This window comes from Elgaria multicarinata, chromosome 6, assembly GCF_023053635.1.
Source record: "Elgaria multicarinata webbii isolate HBS135686 ecotype San Diego chromosome 6, rElgMul1.1.pri, whole genome shotgun sequence".
Classification (NCBI taxonomy): domain Eukaryota; kingdom Metazoa; phylum Chordata; class Lepidosauria; order Squamata; family Anguidae; genus Elgaria; species Elgaria multicarinata.
The window spans coordinates 58,966,657-58,990,835 of record NC_086176.1 but is presented as its reverse complement, the minus strand read 5'-3'; the positions used below and the strand labels follow the sequence as shown (position 1 = coordinate 58,990,835).

Genomic DNA, 24,179 nt, shown 5'->3' with positions numbered 1-24,179 from the left:
CTCAGCATGTTTCAGTTTTCCCATGGAAATCAATATTTGATGTTGTGTTTTTATTACATGCTAAATAGTATTTCTTTATGGAATTAAAATCATGAGCTGGCATTTTAAAACTAAAAATACAACTTGGCCAACAGTATCTCTTGATATTAGATAATGAACCTTGTTTGTGTAACTGAAAAGACGCTCAGATTGTTAATGAACTTCATCTCCAGCATACTGGGTCATGTCTGTATTTGTCCAAAATGAGCAGCTGTTAGTTATTCACTGTTGTGTGTAATGTGACTAATTCGTCTCAAGCTTTTTCTCACCAAGCAAATGCCTACATCACATGACAGGAACTAATTTTGCTGTTGATTTGTTTCAACACGGTCAATAAGAGAGAGAACATGGAAACTTCTGTGTATTGTGGAAATGGAAGTAGAACACAGAACAACCACTACCACAACACTTCATTTTATTTTTCTGCATCAGTGTCTATGGTAAGATCAATATGCTGCTTTTTTGATGAGTAAAAGCTGCTGTAAACAACATTTAAAATCACTCTAAACAACTTCATCTAGACAAGGTTTATTGTTTTACTATTGGGGTGGGCAGAAAATAGATCTTCAAATGTTTGGGACTTCCACTCCCAGAAGCCCTTGCCAGTATGGGCAAATGGTCAGGAATGCTGGGAGTTGAAGTCCAAAACTTCTGAAGATTTACTTTCTGCCCACAGCTGTTTTAATATTACTTTACAGATACATGATTTCCTAACCTGGGTGATGCCAACCACCTAATTTCCATATCAAGATGAACAGGATAGTATCTTATCCCCCAAACTTCTCCGTTAGAGGTTCTTTACACAAAGTACATTTCAGTGGTTATCCTGGGATAACACCTCCTTTCTTCATGAACAAAGATGCCAGGTGTGTAAACTATACACCCAATACTTTTTTGGGTCATTCACATGTCTCTGTGTTTCTCTATGGAAATACCAGCTCAACCCAGTATTATCTGTTAGTTATGGAAGGTAAGAACCAAGAATGAGAGCATTTTGTTTACATTACATGAAGACTGCTGGAAACAGCCTGCACACAATAGTTTGCTGCCATTGCTTTTTCCATTACATGTAGTAGTGCAAGTCATCAAATCATTCTGGCACCTGGCATGGTGAGATTCATCACCAGTGCTGATTTGTCCTAGAAGCTCTCGGAACCTAGTGCTAGAATGGTGTTAATGCTGGTGGTACATGTTAAAGTGGCATTAAGTAATCATATATGCAACTTCCAGTGCTTTCCATATCTTGCAAGAAACTAGGGGTGTGCATGGACCCCCCACTCCGCTTCACTTTAAGATCCGCCATTTTCGGATCGGCCCGCTCCGCCCCGCCCCCACTCCGCCTGTGCCCACTCCGCTCCGCTCGGAGCTCCGGATCCGGATCGGAGCTCCGGTCCCCTCCCCATAGGGGGGATTACCGGGCCCTGCTGCCATCGCCGCCCATGCGGCGACGGCGGCAGAGCCCGGTAAGGAGGAGGGGGGCCTTACCTGCCTCCGTCTGTGGTCCGTCGCCGTCTTCAATTGAGCCCGTGGTTCCACCAGGAAGTCTGCTGGAACCACGGGCTCAATTGGAGATGCTGACGGACCGCGGACGGAGGCAGGTAAGGGAGAGGAGGGCGGGGGGGTTACTGGGCCCTGCCGCCATCGCCGCCCATGCGGCGACGGCGGCAGAGCCCGGTAAGGGACCAAGGGGGAGGGGGCCTTACCTGCCTCCGTCCACGGTCCGTCACCGTCTTCAATTGAGCCCGTGGTTCCACCAGGAAGTCTGGGCCGCAAGTGCGGCCCAGACTTCCTGCTGGAACCACGGGCTCAATTGGAAACGCTGACGGACCGCGGACGGAGGCAGGTAAGGGAGAGGAGGGCGGGGGGCGTTACCGGGCCCTGCTGCCGTCGCCGCATGGGCAACAGCGACAGCGGCAGGGCCCGGTAAACCCCACTTACCTTTCCGGCGGAGCTCCGGATCGAGGCGAAGGATCCGCCTTCACCTCGATCCTCTTCGCCACGCTCCGCTGGCCCCCCAATCCTCTTCGCCTCCGCCTTAAGGGCAGGCGAAGCCCCCCGCTCCGCTACTGCTTCTCCGGTCCGATTAGAAGCGGAGCACATCCCTACAAGAAACATAGTTCTGGTTCTCTGTCAAGTAGGTGTTAACTCCCTTCTTATCTAAGTCATTTCACTATTGGATTCATTCCTTCAGTGTGGGATTTATTTATTTAATAAAGATAAATAAATTGCAGGAGAGTAACAATCTTCTTTCTGTGTTTCTTTCCCACAGTCTTTAAAATGTGTGGATGGAATACAGTTCTATTGCTGTAGGAACTTGTGGATATTTGAGGGGGGAAATGTAATTTAGATATGATTTGACTGAAAGCCTTCACAGTCTTTAATTCTGTTATGGAAATAACTTAATATTTAAGCAACTTTCAAATCCACTAATGAACGAAAAAGTATAGAAATTATGCAGGCTTAACTTATGCAGTATGGAGACTGACAGTGGTGGGCGACTTCTGGCCATCCAGATGTTTTGACCTACAACTCCCATTATCCCACCGTTGGCTATGTTGACTAGGGCTTATGGGAATTTTAGGACAAAACATTTGGAGAGCTACAAGTTGTAAACAGTAAACATACACTACAATTTTACATATCGTTCTCACCTAAAATGTAGCCTGAATGCAACCACTGACGGTGTAAAAGCTAGAACGGAACAGGCCTGAACAACCCCTTTATATATATATTTAAAAGCATGCCAAAAACAGTGGCATGTGTTAGAAACACTTGAGAACAATATTTTAGGACTAAAAACCTTGCAATATTATATTACTATTAACCAGAATAACATCCAGAATAGAATGTAACAGCCCAGAACGGCCACTTCTGAATGAGTGAAATCAACCAAACTCACCAGTCACAGGTAACTCCATGTCAAGGATGCAATAAGTCACAAAATGTCCACAAAAACCATATTCTAATACATGTTCCAGGCCGTAATCCATATTTTGCAAAACAGGCAGGAGCAACAGCTTCCAAGGCCATAGCTAGACCTAAGGTTTATCCCTGGATCGTCCAGGGGTCAAACCTGTTCATCTAGGTGACACACAGGGGATCCAGTGCTCAGGCAGGGGCGAATCCTGGATGATCCCAGGATAAACCTTAGGTCTAGCTGTGAGCCAAATCAACCAAACTCACCAGTTACACATTACTATGCGGGACAGATATTATAAGCACCAAAACTTCCATGAAAACCACATTCCAATACCCATTGGCTACTGAAACATGGTTTCTATGGTAGTTTTGTGGCTTGTTTTATATTGTTCACAAGTGTTTCTAATACATGCCACTGTTTTTGGCATCTTTTTTTTTTAATACAAAGGGTTCATTTCGGCCCATTCTTCTTTTACATCATCCTCACTTTTCTTTTGACTTTTGGCCCCAGTCCCCTTCTTAGGCAGGTGTAACCTCTACTTGTGTGGGTCCTTTGGGGCTTAATGAGAATAAAACTGGTGAAGCTATAACTGAATAAATATACCTTTAGTAAGAATTAAATTATACAAAAGATGCAACAATTTCCAAATACAAATAAATGCAACAATTAGTCCTTCTGAGTCCAAATGAAATATGGAGTTCTTTCTTGCAACTTTGCAGTAGGACAGTCCCAAAGTGTCTTTTGTTTCACAAGATATTGTGAAGCCAAAGGATATGACCCACCCTTGGAAGACCAGTGTTTTCTCAATCATATACTTCAGATCACTAATTAGATACCTGTGTATTTTAGGAGATTCCAGAAAATTTTATTCTAGTTGGTTGTCTAACAATTCTGCAGCCTGTCTAGCAGGCTTTCTTATGTAAAGGTTGTGTTTTATCTGTGGTCTCTGCTTTTGTTTTGTTTTTAATGTATTTTATGATATTGTGATCTTAAATTGTAAGCCACCATCACTCAGTAGCGCATAGGCACTAGAATGGCAGGATAAAAATCTTTAATCAATTAATTAAACAAACAAACAAAATATGTTAGCAGAATCATGTTAGAAACTTCCTGAATTACTAGAGCCTTTTAAAATCACAAGTCTCCAGAACTGCATTAATCTACTAAACTGATTAACTTAATGAAGGAGTAAAACAATACTAATCATGAAGCACAGAAGTTTGTAGTCTGTATGAAAGCATGCTTTCCATTTTAAGCCTCAAGTTACAATAATGGTAACACAACAATGTTCATGTGACAACTAGACAAAGAAGCCATTATGTGCGGTTGGCTGGAGTTGCAGTCTGCTCAAACTTATATTCAGGCAAAATTTTGGCAGAATCAAGGTTAGAAAGTACAACACTTTTGTACAGACTTTCAACTTCTGGGCAGCTATAAGTTCCAGAGCAGAACTACTGGGTTTACTATGGATGAGAGAAGACCAGTGACATACAGTATCTTTGCTTTATTTGCATATTTATTTGCATATTTAGTTTATACTTTGAATGGTTTTAATTTTTGTGAACCGCCCAGAGAGCTTCGGCTATTGGGCAGTATAAAAATGCAATAAATCAATCAATAAATGATATAATTGGAACCTATTGGAATTTGGAATCAAAGTCCTAAGAACTGGCAGCAGATCTCCAGAGAGCAGCTTATGTGGCCACCCCCAAGGCTGCAACTACAACTACAAGCTCTTGACTCTTTCCCTGCTTCTGTGCGCGTCTTGGTTTCAAACTCCAACCTAACTGTTTCTTACACACACACACTTATACTTTGCAAAGCACTATTCTGAGACCTCTACCTGCAGGTGAAATTCAGGGGAATATCAATGGAATATTAATGTTGTTTTGTAGTTCCCAGGTCGACAGCGATTAAGCCAGCCAAATCCATTACAACCAACATGATCAGTTGTAAATAAAACCAAACTACAACTAGCGTAGATCAGCTTTCATTATATGCCTAATTGTAAGATAACAGGTGCAGATCATATGTCATATGCACCTCAAAAAGTCAGCCAATGACTTACATTTTAATGTTATCAACTATAAACTCTTTAATTTGATACTGACTTCATTGACTGACAATGTCATAAATCAGGCAATCAAGACATTATCAAATTAAAGGTTAAATTGAAAGCCAAAACATTAAAATATAAGGAATTATTGAACTGTGCTTTACTCTACTTCTCTATCTCAGTAGAACATCTGGTCTCAGGGTAATGTATTAACTCATCCTGCCATTTCTAGCACTTGCATTTTTTGATGGCATGCAGAAGCATTATACACTTCCTTACATGTATTCATGTAAGACTCCTTGAATCAGTGCCTAAAAATGCTCCTAAAATATGACCCAGTTGCTTGATCCAGCTAGGGGGCATATATTTATGGAAGCAAGATGGCACATGCATATGCCAAGCTAGATGAGGATCTGGGGGCATGTGATATCTGAACCAACAAAATCTTATCCATCAAAGGCTGCTGTATGATGATATCTTGGCAGTAGCACCAATCACCTGTTGGGGAAGTGGCAGAAGGGGGACCATGCAGCTGGATTCAGTCCCCATTGCTCCCCTAGAAAGGTGATGGGCACTGTGGTGTCATCCCCCTCTATGACACTATCAACAACCTCTATTACACTGCTACCACTCTCTTCCTTTTAAGAGGGAACTTTAAACTCTCTGTGTGTGTGTGTGTGTGTGTGTGTGTGTGTGTGTGTATGTGCGTATCACAAACCTTCGGCAACCAATAAGACTGATAAAGGCATGGTTTTAAAGGCACAAAACAATATTAAAAATATTTACAAGAATAAGGATGTTTTACTGCAACTTACGTTTCATGGTGTTAAAATAAATATATTTCCCTCCACCTCCCAGGGAAAACTAACCACCCTCCACATCTGTGGCCAGATTCCCTAATCCTACCCTTCTGAAAGCCAGTCCTTATTTACCTCACAAAGAAAACCCAGTGACAGTTATACTCTCTCACTTTCAACTGAAAAAGTAACAACCAATCAGAGGACACCATTGAAATAGCTCAACATTCTAACTCCCCTTCCCACCAACTTACCAGTGCCTGTAATAGAAAGGATTTGTTTAAGCGAATCAAGCCCACAACCAAACATTCAAATATATATGCAGACAACAAAATAAAATATCATTTCATCACAAGCACCATCCTCAATGATGATCTGACTGGAACTACACCTGAATAGTAGCTTACTGCTGTGCACTCATACAGTTGAATTCAGGCCGCTATGTTTATATGACAAGTTTACACGTGGTACTTTTTCTTTATGAGCTGAGATTCCTCTCTTTGATTTTTCCTTCCCCTTGGGCAAGATTTAAAGGATTCAGGCTAAGAAAGGACCTGTATGCAATGGTCAAACCAGCAGACATATTATTTAGTACTTTAAAAAATATTACAACAATTGCTTGAAGAAGGAAAGACTATAGGAGGAATATTTGTTTTAAATATTCTGGACTGAGTTTTTGGCTTTTGTCCCCGATTCTGAGGTCCCTGATAGCTCACCTATAATGAAAGAACAGCATAGAAACAGACTAGATATGTTAATATTTTCCTGTATTTGCTAATACTACTTTATTCATTCATATATATATATATATATATATATATATATATGTAATGTAATATCACTATACTCAAGACAAAGATAGAAATATTATTCTACATTGTTCATAAGAATGGCTGCGGAAGAAGAAATTCTATGTTTTAGAATGTCCTAGTCAAATCTGGATATAAAGGCCACTTAAATGTTGTGGCAGACATGAAGCGAGCTGTTCATGCAAGAAAGCCTTCAAATGTCACTGGGTTGAACTAGTTGTCTAAGGAGGAATGCTCAAAACCAATGTGAGGGACTGACCAACAGTTACAGGAAATGCTTATTTGAAGTCATTGCTTTTCAAGGGGTGCCACCAGATCCTGAATCTAAAGATTCACATGCTTTTTCACACATGGATATTGAATGTTGAATCAGTCATGATAAACAAATGCTTTTTAAAAAAGCATTCATGTTTGTGTGTCATTTGCTTAGTCAGGTTATCTGTTGTTTTTTATGTAGGATTATGGGGTTAGATTAAGATCTAATAACATTTTAGGTTGGAAATATGTGACAATCCTAGGAGTTTACAAACTTTTTATTGCCACTGTATATTCTTTTAGTGGCATGCAAAACTATTTGTTGTCTTTGTCACTTCCACATAATCCCATTCTGTTTCTGCATAAATCTGAGAAATAAAAAAATCCTTTCATCATACGTATTTAAGTACATACCTTATTTATATTTAAATGTGTGCTTTTCTGTCAAAATATGTACTTCAGTGTGTATTTGATACTAAGAGCTGCAATGTAATGTTCACAGAAGTGTGAAATCTGTTCACAGAAGTATGAATTCCACACATTAGTTCAAGAGGTGAGAATCAGGTTATTTCATGCAGGAATTTACAAAGATCAAATTCCTTAAGCATCCCTTATACCTGCCTCCCCCAGCCTGGTTCCTTCTGGATGTCTTGGAGTCCAACTCCCAGCATCCCCTAGCCAGCCATAGAAAAATGAGAAAGTGGCTGGTAGATGCTGGGAGTTGTAGCCCAACATGTCTGAAGGACACCAGATTGGGCAAGCCTGTCTTATATGCTTTCATTTTTTGCCATGTATTTACTTATTAAAACATTTGTAACCCACCCTATATTATTTGGATCTCAGGGCAGCATAGAGATAAAATCAATTCAAACAGTATAAAACAATACATAACGTACATAGCTAAAAACCTATTAAGCCATTAACAAGTTAAAACCAGCAGAAAATTTAAAAGCAATAAAAAACAATTAAAACTAAAACTGCAACTTTAGGCAAATTTAGCCCTCAAAGTTTTGATAAAAAGCTATGTTTTAATTTGGTGTCCAAATGAAGCAAGCATTGGCACCAGTTGGCATTCCACAACCAGGATGCCACAACAGAGAAATTTTGGCTAACCTCACTTCACTTCAACTGCTGTAAAATATAATTATTAAAATAATGCATTTTAATGCAAACCTATTCAAGTTCAGACAGAAAAAAGTATTTCAGCTCCCAGCATGCCCCAGCTAGTCTTGCTGGCCTGGGCATCCTGAGAGCTGTAGGACTTTTTTCTGTCTAAACATGCATAGGATCGCACCCTTAAAGTCTAAAAATATTATTCCTATATTATCCAAAAGTGTAACAATTTTACACTACTCCCGTACATGTTTATTTAAACCAAGTCAGTGCAAATCAAGCCTAATGATATGGGGTAATCCAGTTAGGATTGATTCTAACTAGAAAAATAATCATGTCCAAATATGAATTTAGGATTGTTCTTTTCACTGGCTACATTATAGAGCAAGTCCTGGAGACAGTTGACACATTACCACGCCTGGCCCAGAAACTGAGTCTGTCTAGGCTATCAGCATCAGACATTCTTTCCATTGACTAAATCAAGCTTCCTAGGAAAAGTGATCACTGTGACAACAACACAGCTGAATGGGTGAGGCGAATAAAGGCCTCACAAGTGTAGACAGACTGTTTCTATTCTGTAGGAAGCAACTTTGAAGAGAAGGAGCTTTATTTAACCATTAACCCGCCCCCCTCCCACAGACCCTTGTTTTCCAGTCATGTCAGAATGGTGGATGGGGGAGGGGAGTAAAAGGCTTTGTGTGCTATTAGAGAAGTACTTTGTAAATGATGTGTCATGCCTGGGAGCTTTGCATGAACTGCTGTTAAAGAATATTCCTAGGCTTCAGAACATCATTAATTACTTTAGAGGATTTTAATTATCCATGTATTTTTCTTACTTGTAAAAGTCACCTTCATTAAAATAATCTCTATTAATAACCTTTATAAAATGAAAAACACATAAAAATAGGGTTTTTAATGGTGGAATGGAGGATATGGAATTACCTTTGAAAAATGCTCAAGACTTATTTTCTAGTTTCAATAATGCTGTGTTTCCATAAAACAGCACTTAACTATATGGCATTTATATCAGACATCTGATCATTATCAATTAGTTATGGAGACTATAACATGCATACAGATTCACCTAAGAATAGTGTTAGCAATTTTTACTCCCAAAGGGTGAACTTAGTTTTCTTTCACATTGCAAATGGTATATATTTGCCTCTGAACGCAATGCTGATTAGAGCATAAACCTATGGATTGCACTTTCAATAGACAGAGGGCTCTGACTATTGGAACCAGGCAGGGCAGGAGGAAGACAGAGGCTTTAAAAGTTTTTCAATCCTCTGATTTTGTTATGTTCATCTAGGCCACCTAGCTAACTTACTTCTTGTTGGGTGGGGGTGGGATGGGAAGGCTGGTGTCAGTCTATGGCCTCGGGTGGGAAATCCACAATGTCCTGTGGTCTGTGAGACGTCTACCCACTTTGCTCTTCCCCTGTGCTTAAGAATAAGGGTAAGGACAGGGATGGACAAATTTGTCACTTGCTCATTTTTCCAGTCTTAAATTTGGTTCACCCCAAACTTGGAGATTTTATTTTTAGTCTTATTAAAAAAAATGTTTGCAGTTGTGTGTGCATTTTTGCCTAGGGTGAACATATTTGGGAAACCAAAAAAGAGGACACCTAGTGTGTGTGTGGGGGGAAGCAGCTTTCTGAGTCCTGCAGAAAGTACGTTATTCCCCCGCCACCTCAAAGAACCCGATTGGAGTGGAGGAGGGGAAAGGATTTCATTCTGCACCACCACCATCCACTCCAATTGGGGCCTTTTCTATAATGTCCACGAATGACCCACTTTCCCCTTTAAGACCTCAATTGTTGCTTAGGGTGGGGAATGATGTGCCTCAAGAAAGCATGTCATTCACTCCTGCCATGCTAATGGCAGCCTTAAAGGGGAAGGTGTGTCATTCCAGGACATTATTGAAAATTATAGAAAATCCCCCCTGACACTATTGAAAGAACAAAAACCAGGACAAATCCGGGGAAATCCTGACAGTTGGTCACCCTATTTTTGCCTAATGCATACATTTTTGCAAGCAATTTTCCTGCTATAATGCATTTTGCACATTATTTTCACTAACATGGGCATTTTTGTTGATGGGGGAAGGACTGGTGTGAAATTTTAACAGTGTTCAGATGAACGCAATTACAGGCTCCAAAACTGGGTTAATTCATACATTTCTTATAAATCATTATTATTATTATTATTATTATTTATTTATATAGCACCATCAATGTACATGGTGCTGTACAGATAACACAGTAAATAGCAAGACCCTGCCGCATAGGCTTACAATCTAATAATCTAACAATCTAATCACAGCAAAGAAGTAAATTAGAAGTCAAAGTCTACTACCCCCCACCCCGGCCATCAAAGTACTGGAAGATATATATTTTTAGAATCCTAACTGTTGAATATTTAAAGCAATTAGAAAATAAAAGTCTTTTATTCTCAGGAGAAGAAAGAATTTCAGACAATTTACTGGGTGGTTGAGCTTGCAATACAATCCTAAGCAGTACAAATCTTGTTCTGGACTTGAAATATTGATCTCCCTCCCTTTTCATTTCCCTTCACTCTCCTTTCCTCAATATCTTGCCATTTTATTTTCAAGCCTGATGGCAGGGCTTTTCTCTCTTTTACTTGATGTGAGTCACTTTGGGAAACAATAATTGTCTGAAAAGCGCGATACAAACGCAGTCACTAAATAAATAAGCAGGTTTATTCAGAAGTAAATTGCACTCAATTTCATGAGACTTGATCCCTAGTAGGCAAGCTTAAGATTCATTGCATTCTTAATTTATATTTCTGGACCCTTCTTTCTAAATTTTGCTGTCATTGCTAATTAACTATTCTAAATTGGACTAAAAGAAGGATACTGTTAATGTTTGCAGCTGGAACAAGAAGTATGTAGAAACATACCTACATCGAAAATCATGAGGGAAAGCAATGATGTTGATGTTGAAGCACATATTAAGGTCAAAGAGGACATTATTTTAAAGGTGTTGGGACAGGTGGCCCAATTCAGACTGGGACTCTAAGGAGTCTGTGTGCTTAAGGGGTTTTAACCCTTTCCCCCCTGTAATGTCCCCATGCCTGAAATTTCTGTTGCAAAGTAGTGATACATTTCACATGCATAAATATGGTATTTTGCTAGCGAAAAATGTACTATGCTCAATTAAATGTTAGTAGAATTAGGATAGAGTGGCAGTGGGTAGAATCCAACATAACTTAAGTCCCATTCATTTCAATTGATCTACTCTAGATAGGACTAATGTTGGATTTTATCAAATGTGTTCTAGGGCTCATCTACACCTAAGGGTGTAGAGGAAGGGAAGGAGGGGGGAGGATCGCGGACCTACCCGCTTCCACGATACTCCCCCAGTGTCTAGACAGCAGCGTGACATCCTGGAGGGGAAGAGGGTTGTTGCGGCCGCCATTTTTTTTTAATGAAGAGGAGCCAGTCGTGCAATTGTGCTCCAGCACCTGTAAGGGTTTTTTAAAAACACACACACACCACCCTTTGACGTGTTCCACGTACCCACCCCTGATGGGCATGGACTTCCCCCGCACAGCTCCATGCCTGTTTTAAGAGCCTGCTACTTGCGGGGAGGAAGGGAGAAGCTGGGAGTTGGCGCCACACCGCCCATGGTCCTTGGTATGGTCCCGGGACCACGGACAAAATCAGGATAACCAAGGTGTCGGTTATCCCGGGAAAATGGAGGGGTCATCCCTGCTTGCACCTGGGATCCCCTGTGCATCATTTGGATGCACAGGGACGATCTAGGGATGACCCCGGGATAAACTGCTGGTGTAGACATGCCCCTAGTCTGATAAGAACCATATGAAGGGAGACTAGGGTCCTTGAAGTTGCCCATCAACAGTTAGCACCTGGACACCAGCCAGGCCACAATCTTCCTCAATAATATATATTGTATTTCTGTTTAAATAAAGGAGCCACTGCTACCTGTATGCACCTGCTGATTATGTTGCACCAGGGGGATCCAAAACACTCATTTATGGAATAGGACAGCTCCCTTGTACAAGCTTCATTGACCTGATCCATTTTGGCTCATTTCTAGTTGCTTTAGGAAGCACTTGCTTCCAGTTGCATCTGTGGTTGGTCTTGCTAATGCATAGGTAGTGTTGGGCACAGCTCATAATAATTATGTCTAAATTGTGTCTATTCGTATAAATTAGCATATGCACAACTTATGCAAATCTGTGCCTTTTTGTGGGGCCTCTTTTTGGTGACATATTTTCTCTTTTGGTGGCAGTGCATAAGTGGACAACTCATTAGGGGCCAGTTCAGTGCATGATAGGAACCTGTAAGTAAATGAGAGCTACCGTACTGTAGAAAAAGTTCAATGGCTGGATACTTCTCAAATCCTTTTTTCCACATACTTTATTTTTATTTTCTGCTCCTCCACGCATTCTTTATGCACAGCATGACAATACACAGGATGAATCATCATTTTAAAATTGTAACAGTACTTAAAAGAAAATATTTATACAGCTCTCTCTGTATTCAAGATATGGTAACTCCTCTGAAGAGTGTGTCAGATGGCAGAATTTACCAGTGTCACAGGAGTTTGGTGTATAAACTCACTGTTTAGCCTACTTTTATAATGGAGCTTTATTGCTACGTTAATCCATGCCACATGCAGATGACCTGAGCAAACCCTATGGGAAGACAGAAGCCTTGTTGTGTATATGTGGAACAGTTGCTCAGAATCTGATGACCAGCTGTGTCTTGACTAGTTTGGAAGTCAAGAGAAACTTGATCTTTTAATCTTTTTTTCACCAGACAGATATTGTAAATAACAACTGTTTCTGAAGTGTACCTGTCAGTTAGACTGCATACAAAGTTTGACTAGAAGGCATGATTGAAATTTATGCTCAATGTGGATATTTTAAAAGATATATCGGAAAAGGGCATAAAGAGAAAATGGTTCTCCCCCACCCCCACCAGTGTTTTAATTTGAGCCTCTTTATTTGTCCTCTTCTATACCTTTACTTGAATATTATGGGGACAAACCAGAAAATAAAGTGTGTTTATGCCGCAGTTGAAATCAATAGAATCTTGCTGTGTAGTTATATTCCGAGATCTCACTGATTCCTCAGGTTTGCATTCTATTTATTTTAACTCTAATGTACTTTGATGTAACAAAGAGCATTCATGATGGTTGCAACAACAACAACACAAGCAGCAGCAACATTATCCACCAACCAGCACATATAAATCTTTCATGACAGAATCCATGCATAATAGCTATGTAGTTTTAAAATGGCTAGCGGTAGATTGTAACCCATGGTTTGTTGCTGGGTTAATCATTGGCTGTTTAGACCCTAAGCAATCCAGCTGTGAGATTCACACATCATGCTGATAACCTCTGATTGCAGTGGAGATTGTTTACAATAACCAAATGCATATTCCGGCAAATCATTGGGTAATTAAACTGCCATTACATACAAATTGCCCCATTAAGAGAACCATTAATACCAGTTGGGACAAATGCCTACTTATGTAGTATCCCCCCCCCATTTTTTTTTGGCAAAGAGCTAGACACACATTCCAGTCTGCAAAGTGCTTCATAGCACATGTTGCAATTAAGCTGTAGAACTTTCTCTCTCTTTATTTTAATGAGTTAGTTTAACAAAGTTCTTCATTGAATCCAGAGCCACAGATTAATAAAAAAGGCATTGAAATACCAGTAAAACGTCTTAGATGCTTTAAGATTCTAGATACTTTAATAGACAATCCTACACATGACAACTTTTTAAAATATATAGATAGATAGATAATTAAGTACCCTTGGTACAGGGTGCCCTTTATCAACGCCATTCAGTTTCAGAAGGGGTGTACTCGGATTTAAATAATACGGTAATTATTCTATAAGGAACACAGTTTGAGGACTGAAATATTTTTTGCTTATGTTAATAAAATATACTCATCATTCATTTGGCTTGAAATTATTGTTCACGCCAAGGAATTAGCTTCCAAATTCTCTTTCAGAAGATTTCAGATAACCTGAAACCAGAGTCAATTAACATATTTTAATAGGAGAAATTATCTTGGAAAAATATTAATTACAACAAAAAAAGGTCTTTGATTGTTAGGGTTTCTAAGGCAGTGTCTTTGTTAGTTCCTTTTAATGATGAAGCAGGCTCTCTAAAGCAGATTCTGTTCTACATTAAAGGAAATGAATTTGAGGACTTAATGACATGGGCCTTCTTTTTTTAAAGTTGTACTAAGTAAAGCTACAGTGATACGAATAACAGCTGAGAACTTTGATATGAAATCCATATTTAATAATCTGAGTATTTTTATGCATAATGTACAGGGTTGATTACTGGTATTTATACATTATTTCCTATTTGTATGCCGAATGCTGCGTAGTTTTTGATGATGATGATGATGATGATGATGATGATAATAATAATTAAATTCATTCGCTAGCTCCTCTCTGTGACGAAGGCCACAGCTAGACCTAAGGTTTATCCTGGGATCATCCAGGGTTCGCCCCTGCCTGAGCACTGGATCCCCTGTGTGTCACCTAGATGAACAGGTTTGACCCCTGGACGATCCAGGGATAAACCTTAGGTCTAGCTATGGCCCCAGAAACACATTTGAACTTAACATTTTTCTAAAATGCAGCCAATTGTTCAAAGGGCAAATTACTAACTTACATTGTCCTTTAAAAAAAAAAATCCGGTCAAATGAGAAAAAACAAACCAGTTGGGCAATACCTCAAAAAGAATGGCAGAAAGAAAACCAGAAAGTGGGGCACTAAACAGGAGCAAAAGATCACATGAGTGCTGGATTTGAGGATGCCAGGACTTTGGGGTGGTGGTAGTGGTGGGATCAAGGTTTACCTCTTGTGGACTGTGGACTCATCTGTCCAGTCAGTGGCTGAAGCAGATAGTTCAGTCACTTCATATAATACAAGTAAATACAGATTTACAGATATTAGCACACATGAAAGGGATAAAACATGCAAGCAAATTATATACCAATATTGTGAAATGTGCTGCAAATACAATTTTTAAAAGCTATTCAAATGTTAAAGAAATGGAGGGGCACAGAAGACACACCTCAGCTGGAGTAGTATTTGCTATAGGTTGGTAGTATCATGGAAGATGGTGTGAACTGGACTACTTCCTTCCATGAGTTTCTGTAGCAGATCATGAATAAAAACGTTTCTGACATATCGCATTAGGGAATATAATGCACATAACGATAAGATAGGATTCCTGGCCTACCCTAATTTACTGTAAACAAAGAATGTACCAGTACATACAACCTATTTTCTCTTTGTTTTGCATGAGTAGGTAAAACTAACCCAAAATGGATAGCTTTTGTGACATTTAACCCAGGATCCTATTTGTTGTTCCCAAAGAAGCTAGGATTTATAAGGCAACAACAAACCCTAATTTATTGCTGGCTTAAATTCCTGGGCTGTTTTGGACAAACAAACTGCTAGTACTAGCATACTCTTCTTTCACAGTAAACCAGGATAAGTCTGGAATCCTGTCTATGTATGAATATAGTAACTGAAATACATGTTCCTCAAAGATCAAATGTTTATATAATTTTGTTTCTGTAAGAAGCAAGGTATACTGATTTGGTTCTTTATTTTGTGTATCCTGATGCATGTAAACTACAAACCAAGAACAGGCAGTTTTTGGATGCATGCAAGCTACATACCAAGAACAAAAGGTCTATCCTTTGTTTCTTCAGATCACTATCTCATATGATTTGGGGCCAGCAAGTTACATAATAAAGTAATATCTAATTTATAAAGTAATATTACTCCATGGGCATGGCTAGATGAGGATTTATCCTAGGGATCACCCCAGCATCATCCCTGTACGTCCACATGACGCACAGGGGATCCCGGGGGCAGGGAGGGATGATCCCTCCATTTCCCTGGGATGTGGCCCTACAGTTTAATGCCGTTTTTTCTTGCTGTCCCAGGCTTGTCCCGAGACCACGGGATGTGTGGCTGGGCGCCGCGGTTTGACTTGGCTCCTCACGAGTAACCATGAGGAGCTGGGACCTGGGCATGGGGCGCAGAAGTCCTCAGGAGCTCCATGTCCATCAGGGGTGGGGTGGGGGGAGCAGGAGCATGTTTTTTTTTTTTTACACTTACATTTTCGTAGGAGCGCTCCTGTACTCTTTGTCTATTAAAAAACAAAATGGCGGGTGCGACGTTCTCTTTCTTCCTGGACATCGTATGTCGTGTGTAGACAGAGGGGGAGATCTCGCGATCACCATATCACGAGATCCCCCCCCTCCGTCCTTCTACACCAGGTAAGTCTAGCCATGCCCCATGTCTCTTTTAGCACTATACTACTATTACTAACTCTTTGAGTGTTTTTTCCTATATATTCATAGGCCATGGCTAGACCAGGCCTATATCCTGGGTTCATCCCAGGATCATCCCTGTGCATCCAAATGACACATAGGGGATCCCGGGAGCAGGCATGGATGACCCCTCTTTTTGCCTGGGATAATCCTTAGGTCTAGCTAAGGCCACAGACATGTTAGCTTGCATTTTTCAAAATACAGCTTTGATATTTGTTTCTCTCTCCTTACTGGTCTGTTATAGAAAAAGAAAAACCAAATGTTTAATATGCCTTTTCCTCTATTTCATGTAAAGTCTTCAATAAAGACCTGAATCTGATCGTGGCACTACACTATATCAAATGAGTTAATAATTTAACTGGTATTTATGTTCACTCTTATTTACATGGAATAGGCTAGGTTATAAGCTAAATGACATAACATGAAAATATATGAAAGATTTTATGAGCCAACATGGTGAAAAATGGTTTCCTAATGTACTGTACTATCTACTGCATTTCATATTCTTTATCTATTAACAGTGCAAGCACAATCAATAAAAGCAATCAAGTTTATTCATAGCCACAAGTTAACATGAGACTAATCACTGCTGACAAGATTGGGTCAGATGCCAATTCTGATAAGGTCAGCATTGGTAGTTTTAATTAATGTTTCAGTCTGTCAACAAAAGAGTACATTATTTTTGCTCTTATGTCCAAAGGCATATATTAATGCTACTTTTTATTAGTTGGTTTCTGCCATAAGAACACAGTTCCCCAAATTTATGAACAGGGAGTGCAGCAAACATCCTATTTGGATGTTCAGTAGGTACCAGTAGGTGATTTACAGTTCCATTATGTCCCCTTACTCTCGGACATCCCTCACAACAGCGTGCATGGGGAAAAGCTGATGTCTGAGCCCCAAAGCACACGATACTTTAAATATGTAGATAGCAGATATTATTATTATTATTATTATTATTATTATTATTATTATTATTATTCTAGGGTAAGTGGAAGGGCTCTGATAAAGATCAGGATCCTAGTGGAGGTGAAGTGTTGTTTTTTACCCTGCCTCTCCACTACAATCCCAGTCTGGATTGGGACTGTCTTCCCACCTCCATGCAACCAAAAAATTATTTTGCCAAACAGTGAACCATTTGTTTTGCTGGGGTGATTTTAACCCCCCACAAAACCAGAGACTCCCTGAGCCAGAGACCGCTGAATGGCCACCCCCAGAGACAGAACCCTGTGAGCCAGATTCCTCTCAAGAAGTCCCTTCACAACAGGGACCTTATGCTCCCTTGTGCCTGCTGGCCAATACTAGCAATGCACAAGCAGGAGATGACTAAAAGGTTACAGAGGCCTAGGCTCTTTTAAGGCTCTCTACTGTTGAAGAAGAGGGAAGAGCCTGAGAGGGGTAGTCTAACCCAAGAGGGATGTTGAGCTGCATTAGAGCTCATCAGAGGAGGTATCTAAGGTCCTGCAACTCCAGCCCAAAGCTACTTGTCACCCATCTGACTAAGGTATTATGAGCTATCAGTCAAACATACTACACTTGATCTTAGCCAAAAAGTTGAGAAGTGATATCAGGCATTAGTTATACCCATCAGTCAGGACAGTGGTTAGCTTTAACTGGTGTTTACAAATCTAGTTCAAATTCATGATTGCAAACTTTTGTTTGAAGCTAATCATGGTCAGTGTTAACATCAATGCAGATATAGTGCTATAGTGTAGTTAATTGACAGAAGTTAACTGAGATTCTGAAAGAGGTTCAACACCCCCTGCCTTACTCTGTATAAGCCCTTTGATTACCAGTCCATTCGTTTTTCGCTTGGCTTTTTAACTATGGATGTTTTAAGAATGGGAGGAAGGTAAGAAGGTGAGGGATTTCATATTTCTTTTTTTAACAGATTTTTCATAGTAAGAAAAAACACGTGGGAAAACACGTGAGGATTATGAGAGGGAAGACATTAACTGGACTCACATAACCTACACTCAAGGTTGAGTATGGTTTGAGTGTGGATTGTTGTTGAACCATGAGTTGTTATGTTGTGTGAACTCAGCCATGCTAATAAACCATTGTTTGTTAATCACAAACAACCCACAAAGAGAATCCGTGGTTTGTTATTGGATTGTTAACTTCGGGTTGTTTGGTAGTGCAGCTCGGTTCACACAACACAATGCATGTTACAACAACAACACATGGTTCAATGACAACCACACTCAACTCAACCAATACTCAACCTTGAATATAGGTTGTCATGCTGTGTGAACCCAGCCCCTATTGTCTGGACTGCCTGTAAAAATTCTATGTAAGAGCCACGGCGATGGTATTATTTATTTATTTATTAAATTTATATACCGCCCCATAGCCGAAGCTCTCCAGGTGGTTTACAGAAGTTAAAAACAGTGAAAATTAAAAAGTATACAAAATTTAAAACCATAAAAAATATAAAACAACAGTATAAAACAACAGTATCCATTTAAACAACAACAGTTCTGGGGTCCTTTAAAAACAAAAAAACTTAGCATATGTTGTTAAATGCTGTTAAATGCCTGGGAGAAGAGAAAAGTCTTGACCTGGCACCGAAAAGATAACAATGTTGGTGCTAGGCGAGCCTCATCGGGGAAATCATTCAGTAATTTGGGGGGGGGTGCACCACTGAAAAGGCCCTCTCCCTTGTTGCCATCCTCTGAGCTTCCCTCAAAGTAGGCACTTGGAAGAGGACCTTAGATGTTGAGCGCAGTATATGGGTAGGTTCATGTCAGGAGAGGTGTTCCATCAGGAATTGTGGTCCCAAGCCGTGTAAGGCTTTATAGGTTAAAATCAGCATCTTGAATTGAGTTCGGAAACGTATAGGCAGCCAATGCAAGCAGGCCAGAATCAGTGTTATATGTTCAAATCTTCTGGTTCCAGTTATCAGTCTGGCCGCTGCATTTTGCACAAGCTGCAGCTTCCGAACCATCTTCAAAGGCTGCCCAAGTGCCCCATGTAGAGGGTATTGCAGTAATCTAATTTAGAGGTTACCAGAGCATGGACGACTGAAGCTAGGTTATCCCTGTCCAGATAGGGGCGTAGCTGGGCCACTAGACGGAGTTGGTAGAAGGCAATCCGTGCCACCGAGGCCACCTGAGCCTCATGTGACAGAGATAGTTCTAGGAGAACCCACAAGCTACAAACCTGCTCCTTCAAGGGGACTGCAACCCCATCCAGAACAGGAAGCATCTGGAAGCACCCTTTAAAACTAAATATTTTGTCCTTCTTGCATATAGAAAACATAATTGAGATATGAAACTTAGAGCTCCTGCATAGTGTATGTCCATATATGAGGAATACTTGAGATATTTATATTAATGTATGATTTTCAAATGTATTTCTGCATATTGTAGAAAGTAAGAGTTAAATAAACCTTCTATATTTTTACTGCTAATATAAACACTTTAGCAATGCTAATCAGTTGTACTGATTTTGTGTTTTGATTATCCTTAATAATTAAGCAAAAGAACTAGGATGCAATCAAGTAGTACACTAGGGGGTTCATGCAAATAGTCACGTCTTTTTTTAACATTGATTTTTCTATTAAATACATTCAAAAGGAAATTTATTGACATTTTGAAAAAGGAAATACAATTTACCTTCATAATGTGTTTTAATAAGGGAAATCACCACTTCGTTGGAAATTAAACTGTAAATGCACCACTTTTTGTTCCTATTTAACATAACTCACTAACTACCACAATATTATATACTGGCAAGATTATTGTGCTTTATTTATTAATTATCAATAAAGGATCAAGGAGTTAGTAAAATCTACACATGCTCTGCCATGTTATTATTTATTATTATTATTTATTACATTTATATACTGCCCCATAGCCAAAAATCTCTGGGCAGTTTAAAAGATTAAAAATATTAAAAAACAAATATACAAAATTTTAAACCATAAAAAGCATAAAAACAGACTACATACCAACTATCCAGGAGTCAGTTAAAAAACTTAACATATGCTGTTAAATGCTGAGAGAAGAGAAAAGTCTTGACCTGACACTAAAAAGACAGCAATGTTGATGCCAGGCAAACTTTGTCAGGAAGATCATTCCATAGTTGATGGGCCACCACTGAAAAAGTCCTCTTCCTTGTTGCCATCTTCTGAGGTTCCCTCAAAGTAGGCACTCGGAGGAGGACCTCAGATGTTGAGTGTAGTGTATGGGTAGGTTCATGTCAGGAGAGGCGTTCCATCAGGTATTGTGGTCCCAAGCCATGTAAGGCTTTATAGGTTAAACCTTTATAGGTTTGATGGTTTTAATTTTTGTGAACCGCCCAGAGAGCTTCGGCTATTGGGCGGTATAAAAATGTAATAAATAAATAAATAAATAACCAGCACCTTGAATCAGGCTTAGAAATATACAGGCAGCCAATGCAAGCGGGCCAGAGTTGGTCTTATATGTTAGAACCTTCTGGTTCCTAATATCAATCTGGCCGCTGCACTTTGCCCAAGCTGCAGCTTCTGAACCATCTTCAAAGGCAGCCCCACGTAGAGCATATTGCAGTAATCTAACTTGGAGGTTACCAGAATAGACAACTGAAGCCAGGTTATCCCTGTCCAGATAGGGGCATAGCTGGGCCACCAACCAAAGTTGGTAGAAGGAACTCTGTGCCACCAAGGCCACCTGAGCCTCAAGTGACAGAGATGGTTCTAGGAGTACCCCCAAGCTATGAACTTGCCCCTTCTGGGGGAGTGCAACCCATCCAGAACTGGTTAACACCCTCCATCCAGTCAGAAGAATCACTCCCTAGCAGCATCTCAGTCTTGTCTGGATTGAGTTTCAGTTTATTAGCCCTCATCCAGTCCATTGTCACAGCCAGTAGAGGATACTAAAGTTTAACTCTCAAATTCTGCATGCCACTGAAAGTAGGAGCCTTTGCTGAAAGTTTTCCCTTATTAGTACCACAACAATACACCTACATCACTGTTTATTGTGCCGCTTCCATACTAAAGCCAACATTTAAAAAAGCCTTGCTACGCTATTGAGACACCAATTCCTGCCTTTGTCTGTTTCCTTCTCATAGTATTGCCTAAAGAGGGATGATTCATCCTGCCTCATGTCTTATACCATCCTGCCACATGTCAGGGCCAGCCTCAGGTATACCAAGCATGGTTTTTATGCAACTTGTATGGTACATAACAATAATAATAGCCAATGTTTTCCTCTCTTCTCACAGGGGCTTTTCTGATGAAATGATGGTTCTTTACTTGGACCAGTTTGTTCATTTCCCACTCATACTTTTGTACCATTGGACGGTCGCAACTTTATCCCTGAATCTTGAGGATCCAAATGTGTGTAGCCACTGGGAGAGGTAAAACTTCTATTAATAGTATTGTCATGATATTTTATTAGTAGTTTATGTTTATTTTTGTTCATTTTTATTTAAAGTATATATTACATGTATGATTACAGATCCAGAAGTGACTATATAGAAAACATGCAAAACTGAGCCAAATGTACATACTTCATTCCACATTAAAATATACACATTATAAATTACAGGCATTCCATAAAGGAATATCTTTAATCCAATTAACTCAGTTGGAAAATCTGCATATTCAGGGTATAATTAGCCCTATTGAAAGCTTTCCAGGGATAATTATGAAGCTTTTAAAATCTGTATTAAAACTTGTTGGCTTAATTATTTTCTTATGGGGAGAGGAGACAGGAAGTGTGGAGACATGCGCAGAGAGTGGCCTCCTTCGCTTAAGCAAATGAGGGGCTTAACATATAAGAGTCACGTATATACCTTGCAGTTCTCATGCATTTAAAGAGCTGAAAGGTTAGAGTGCTTATTTAGAAAAATACGAGGCTTGAATAAAAGAAACAGAAGATATTATTCCTATTGTATAATTTTCAGGGCTATAAATTGCTATGTCTTTTCATTTTAGCCCTCCAAGGAATACTGGAGAAATATAATGACAGTAGATTGATCCAGAGTGTTTTTTCCTTTCCTTTTAAAAAATCTGAACAGTAACATAATATGTTGGGGAGAAACAAGCCAAAATAAACCCAACCCCAAACAAGTCTGATTAGTGATTGCTTCTAACTATAGTAATCGTTCATTTGTCTTCCCATATTCAAGATGGAATGACATTAAAAAAAAAATCTTGAAGGTTACCATAGCACTAGCAGTTGTACTGGAATAGATGGCAGGTAACACAAACAAATTAGCATCCATCTACTTATTATTGCTTGTAACTTTGGAAATCCTAAGAACATAAAAACAGCCATGCTGGATCAAACCAAGGGTCCATCTAATCCAGCATTGTGTTAACATAGTTGACCAGGGACCTCTCTTATTCCATGACTGCTAAATTTGCTCAGGAGTCTTTGGTGAGGGACTTTATCAAAAGCCTTTTGGCAGTCCATGTAAACAATGTCCAGTAGATCACCCTTGTCTAGATGTTTATTGATACTCTCAAAGAACTCTAACAGGTTAGTGAGAAAGGACTTACCTTTGCAGAAGCCATGTTGATTCTTTTTCAGCAGGGCATGTTCTTCTATATACTTACTAAATTTATATTTAATAATGCTTTCAACCAATTTACCCAGAACAGACATTGCAAATGTATGGGGGAAATAAAGACATGAGACATGAAGTATGGTATAAAATTGGGCCACATTTATTCAAATTAGATCTGCAAAGGACTAACTGGGCAGGCAGCTTAACTCAGCCAGCAACTAGTTGGGCTGTTATTGGGGGAAAACATTCCAATCCTATTGATTGGTGTCTGCTGATCACCACTGAGGACTGCCCCTTTTGGGGAGGGGAGGCCTTCCCGTGTCACCCAGGTGGGTGAGATGAGTTGCCTTCACAGGTAACCCTTAGCCCCCCACTGGGGCCATAAAACCCTCAGCAGGAGGCCTGAGGGAAGGAGTCAATGGGGAATTACACCCCCAAAGACTCCTCCCTCAGTCTATGGCACCACTTTGCCTCCACCAATGGAGGTAAGTACACATTGTCTCACTCTTCCTTCCCCCACCATTGCAATACCCCCCGCCCCGCATCTAGGCAAGCCATACATGGGTTATGGCACTTAAGCTCACTGGCTTAAAAATTGATGTTATGTTGGCCAACTTCCAGTCCTCTGATATAGAGGCTGATCTCAGGGACTTGTTGTGTGTTCTGGTTAGAAGATCAGGTATTTCATATTTGAGTTCTTTGAGAATTCTAGGATGGATACCATCTGGGCCCAGTGATTTATTTGCTTTCATTTTATCAATAAGGTTGAGAACTTCATATTTTGTCACAACTATTTGCCTCAGTTCCTCTGACTCCCTTCTTGAAAACATCAATTCAGGCATAGGCATCAGTCCTATATCTTCTGGACTGAAGATAGATGAGAAGAATTCATTCAGCTTCTCTGCAATTTCTCTGTCCTCCTTTAGTATTCCCTTAACTCCACTGCCATCCAACGGTCCTACTGCCTCCCTAGCTGGTTAATATAAATTTAAAGAATTCTTTATTGTTGGCCTTGATATTGTTAGCAATGTGCTCTTCAAAATGTTTTTCCATATCTCTTATCGTGTGCCTAAATTGCCTTTGTGGAAGCTTGTGCTCCCTTTTGTTCTTTTCACTTGGCCAAGACTTCCATTTTCTGAAGAAAGCCCTCTTTTCTGCAATAGCTCTCTTAACACTGGTTGTTAACTGTGCTGCTGACCTCTTGGACTTGGTACTACCTTTCCTAAACTGGGGTATACATTTTACCTGAGCTTCTATTATTGTGGTTTTGAATAATCTCCTGGCAATATGAAGGGATTTAATCCTCTTGACTCCACCTTTCAACTTCCTTT

The 24,179-nt window shown here is 39.8% G+C and overlaps 1 protein-coding gene across 1 annotated transcript in view; it reads left to right on the top strand.

Annotated features, from left to right (window-relative positions):
- MEGF10 (multiple EGF like domains 10) overlaps positions 1-24,179 on the top strand; it is a 120,149-nt gene that overhangs the window by 6,387 nt on the left and 89,583 nt on the right. The window contains exon 2 of the mRNA XM_063129466.1: positions 21,559-21,693. Coding sequence (XP_062985536.1) covers positions 21,575-21,693 — 119 coding nt within the window. The 5' untranslated portion in view covers positions 21,559-21,574. The remainder of the gene's footprint in view (positions 1-21,558; positions 21,694-24,179) is intronic.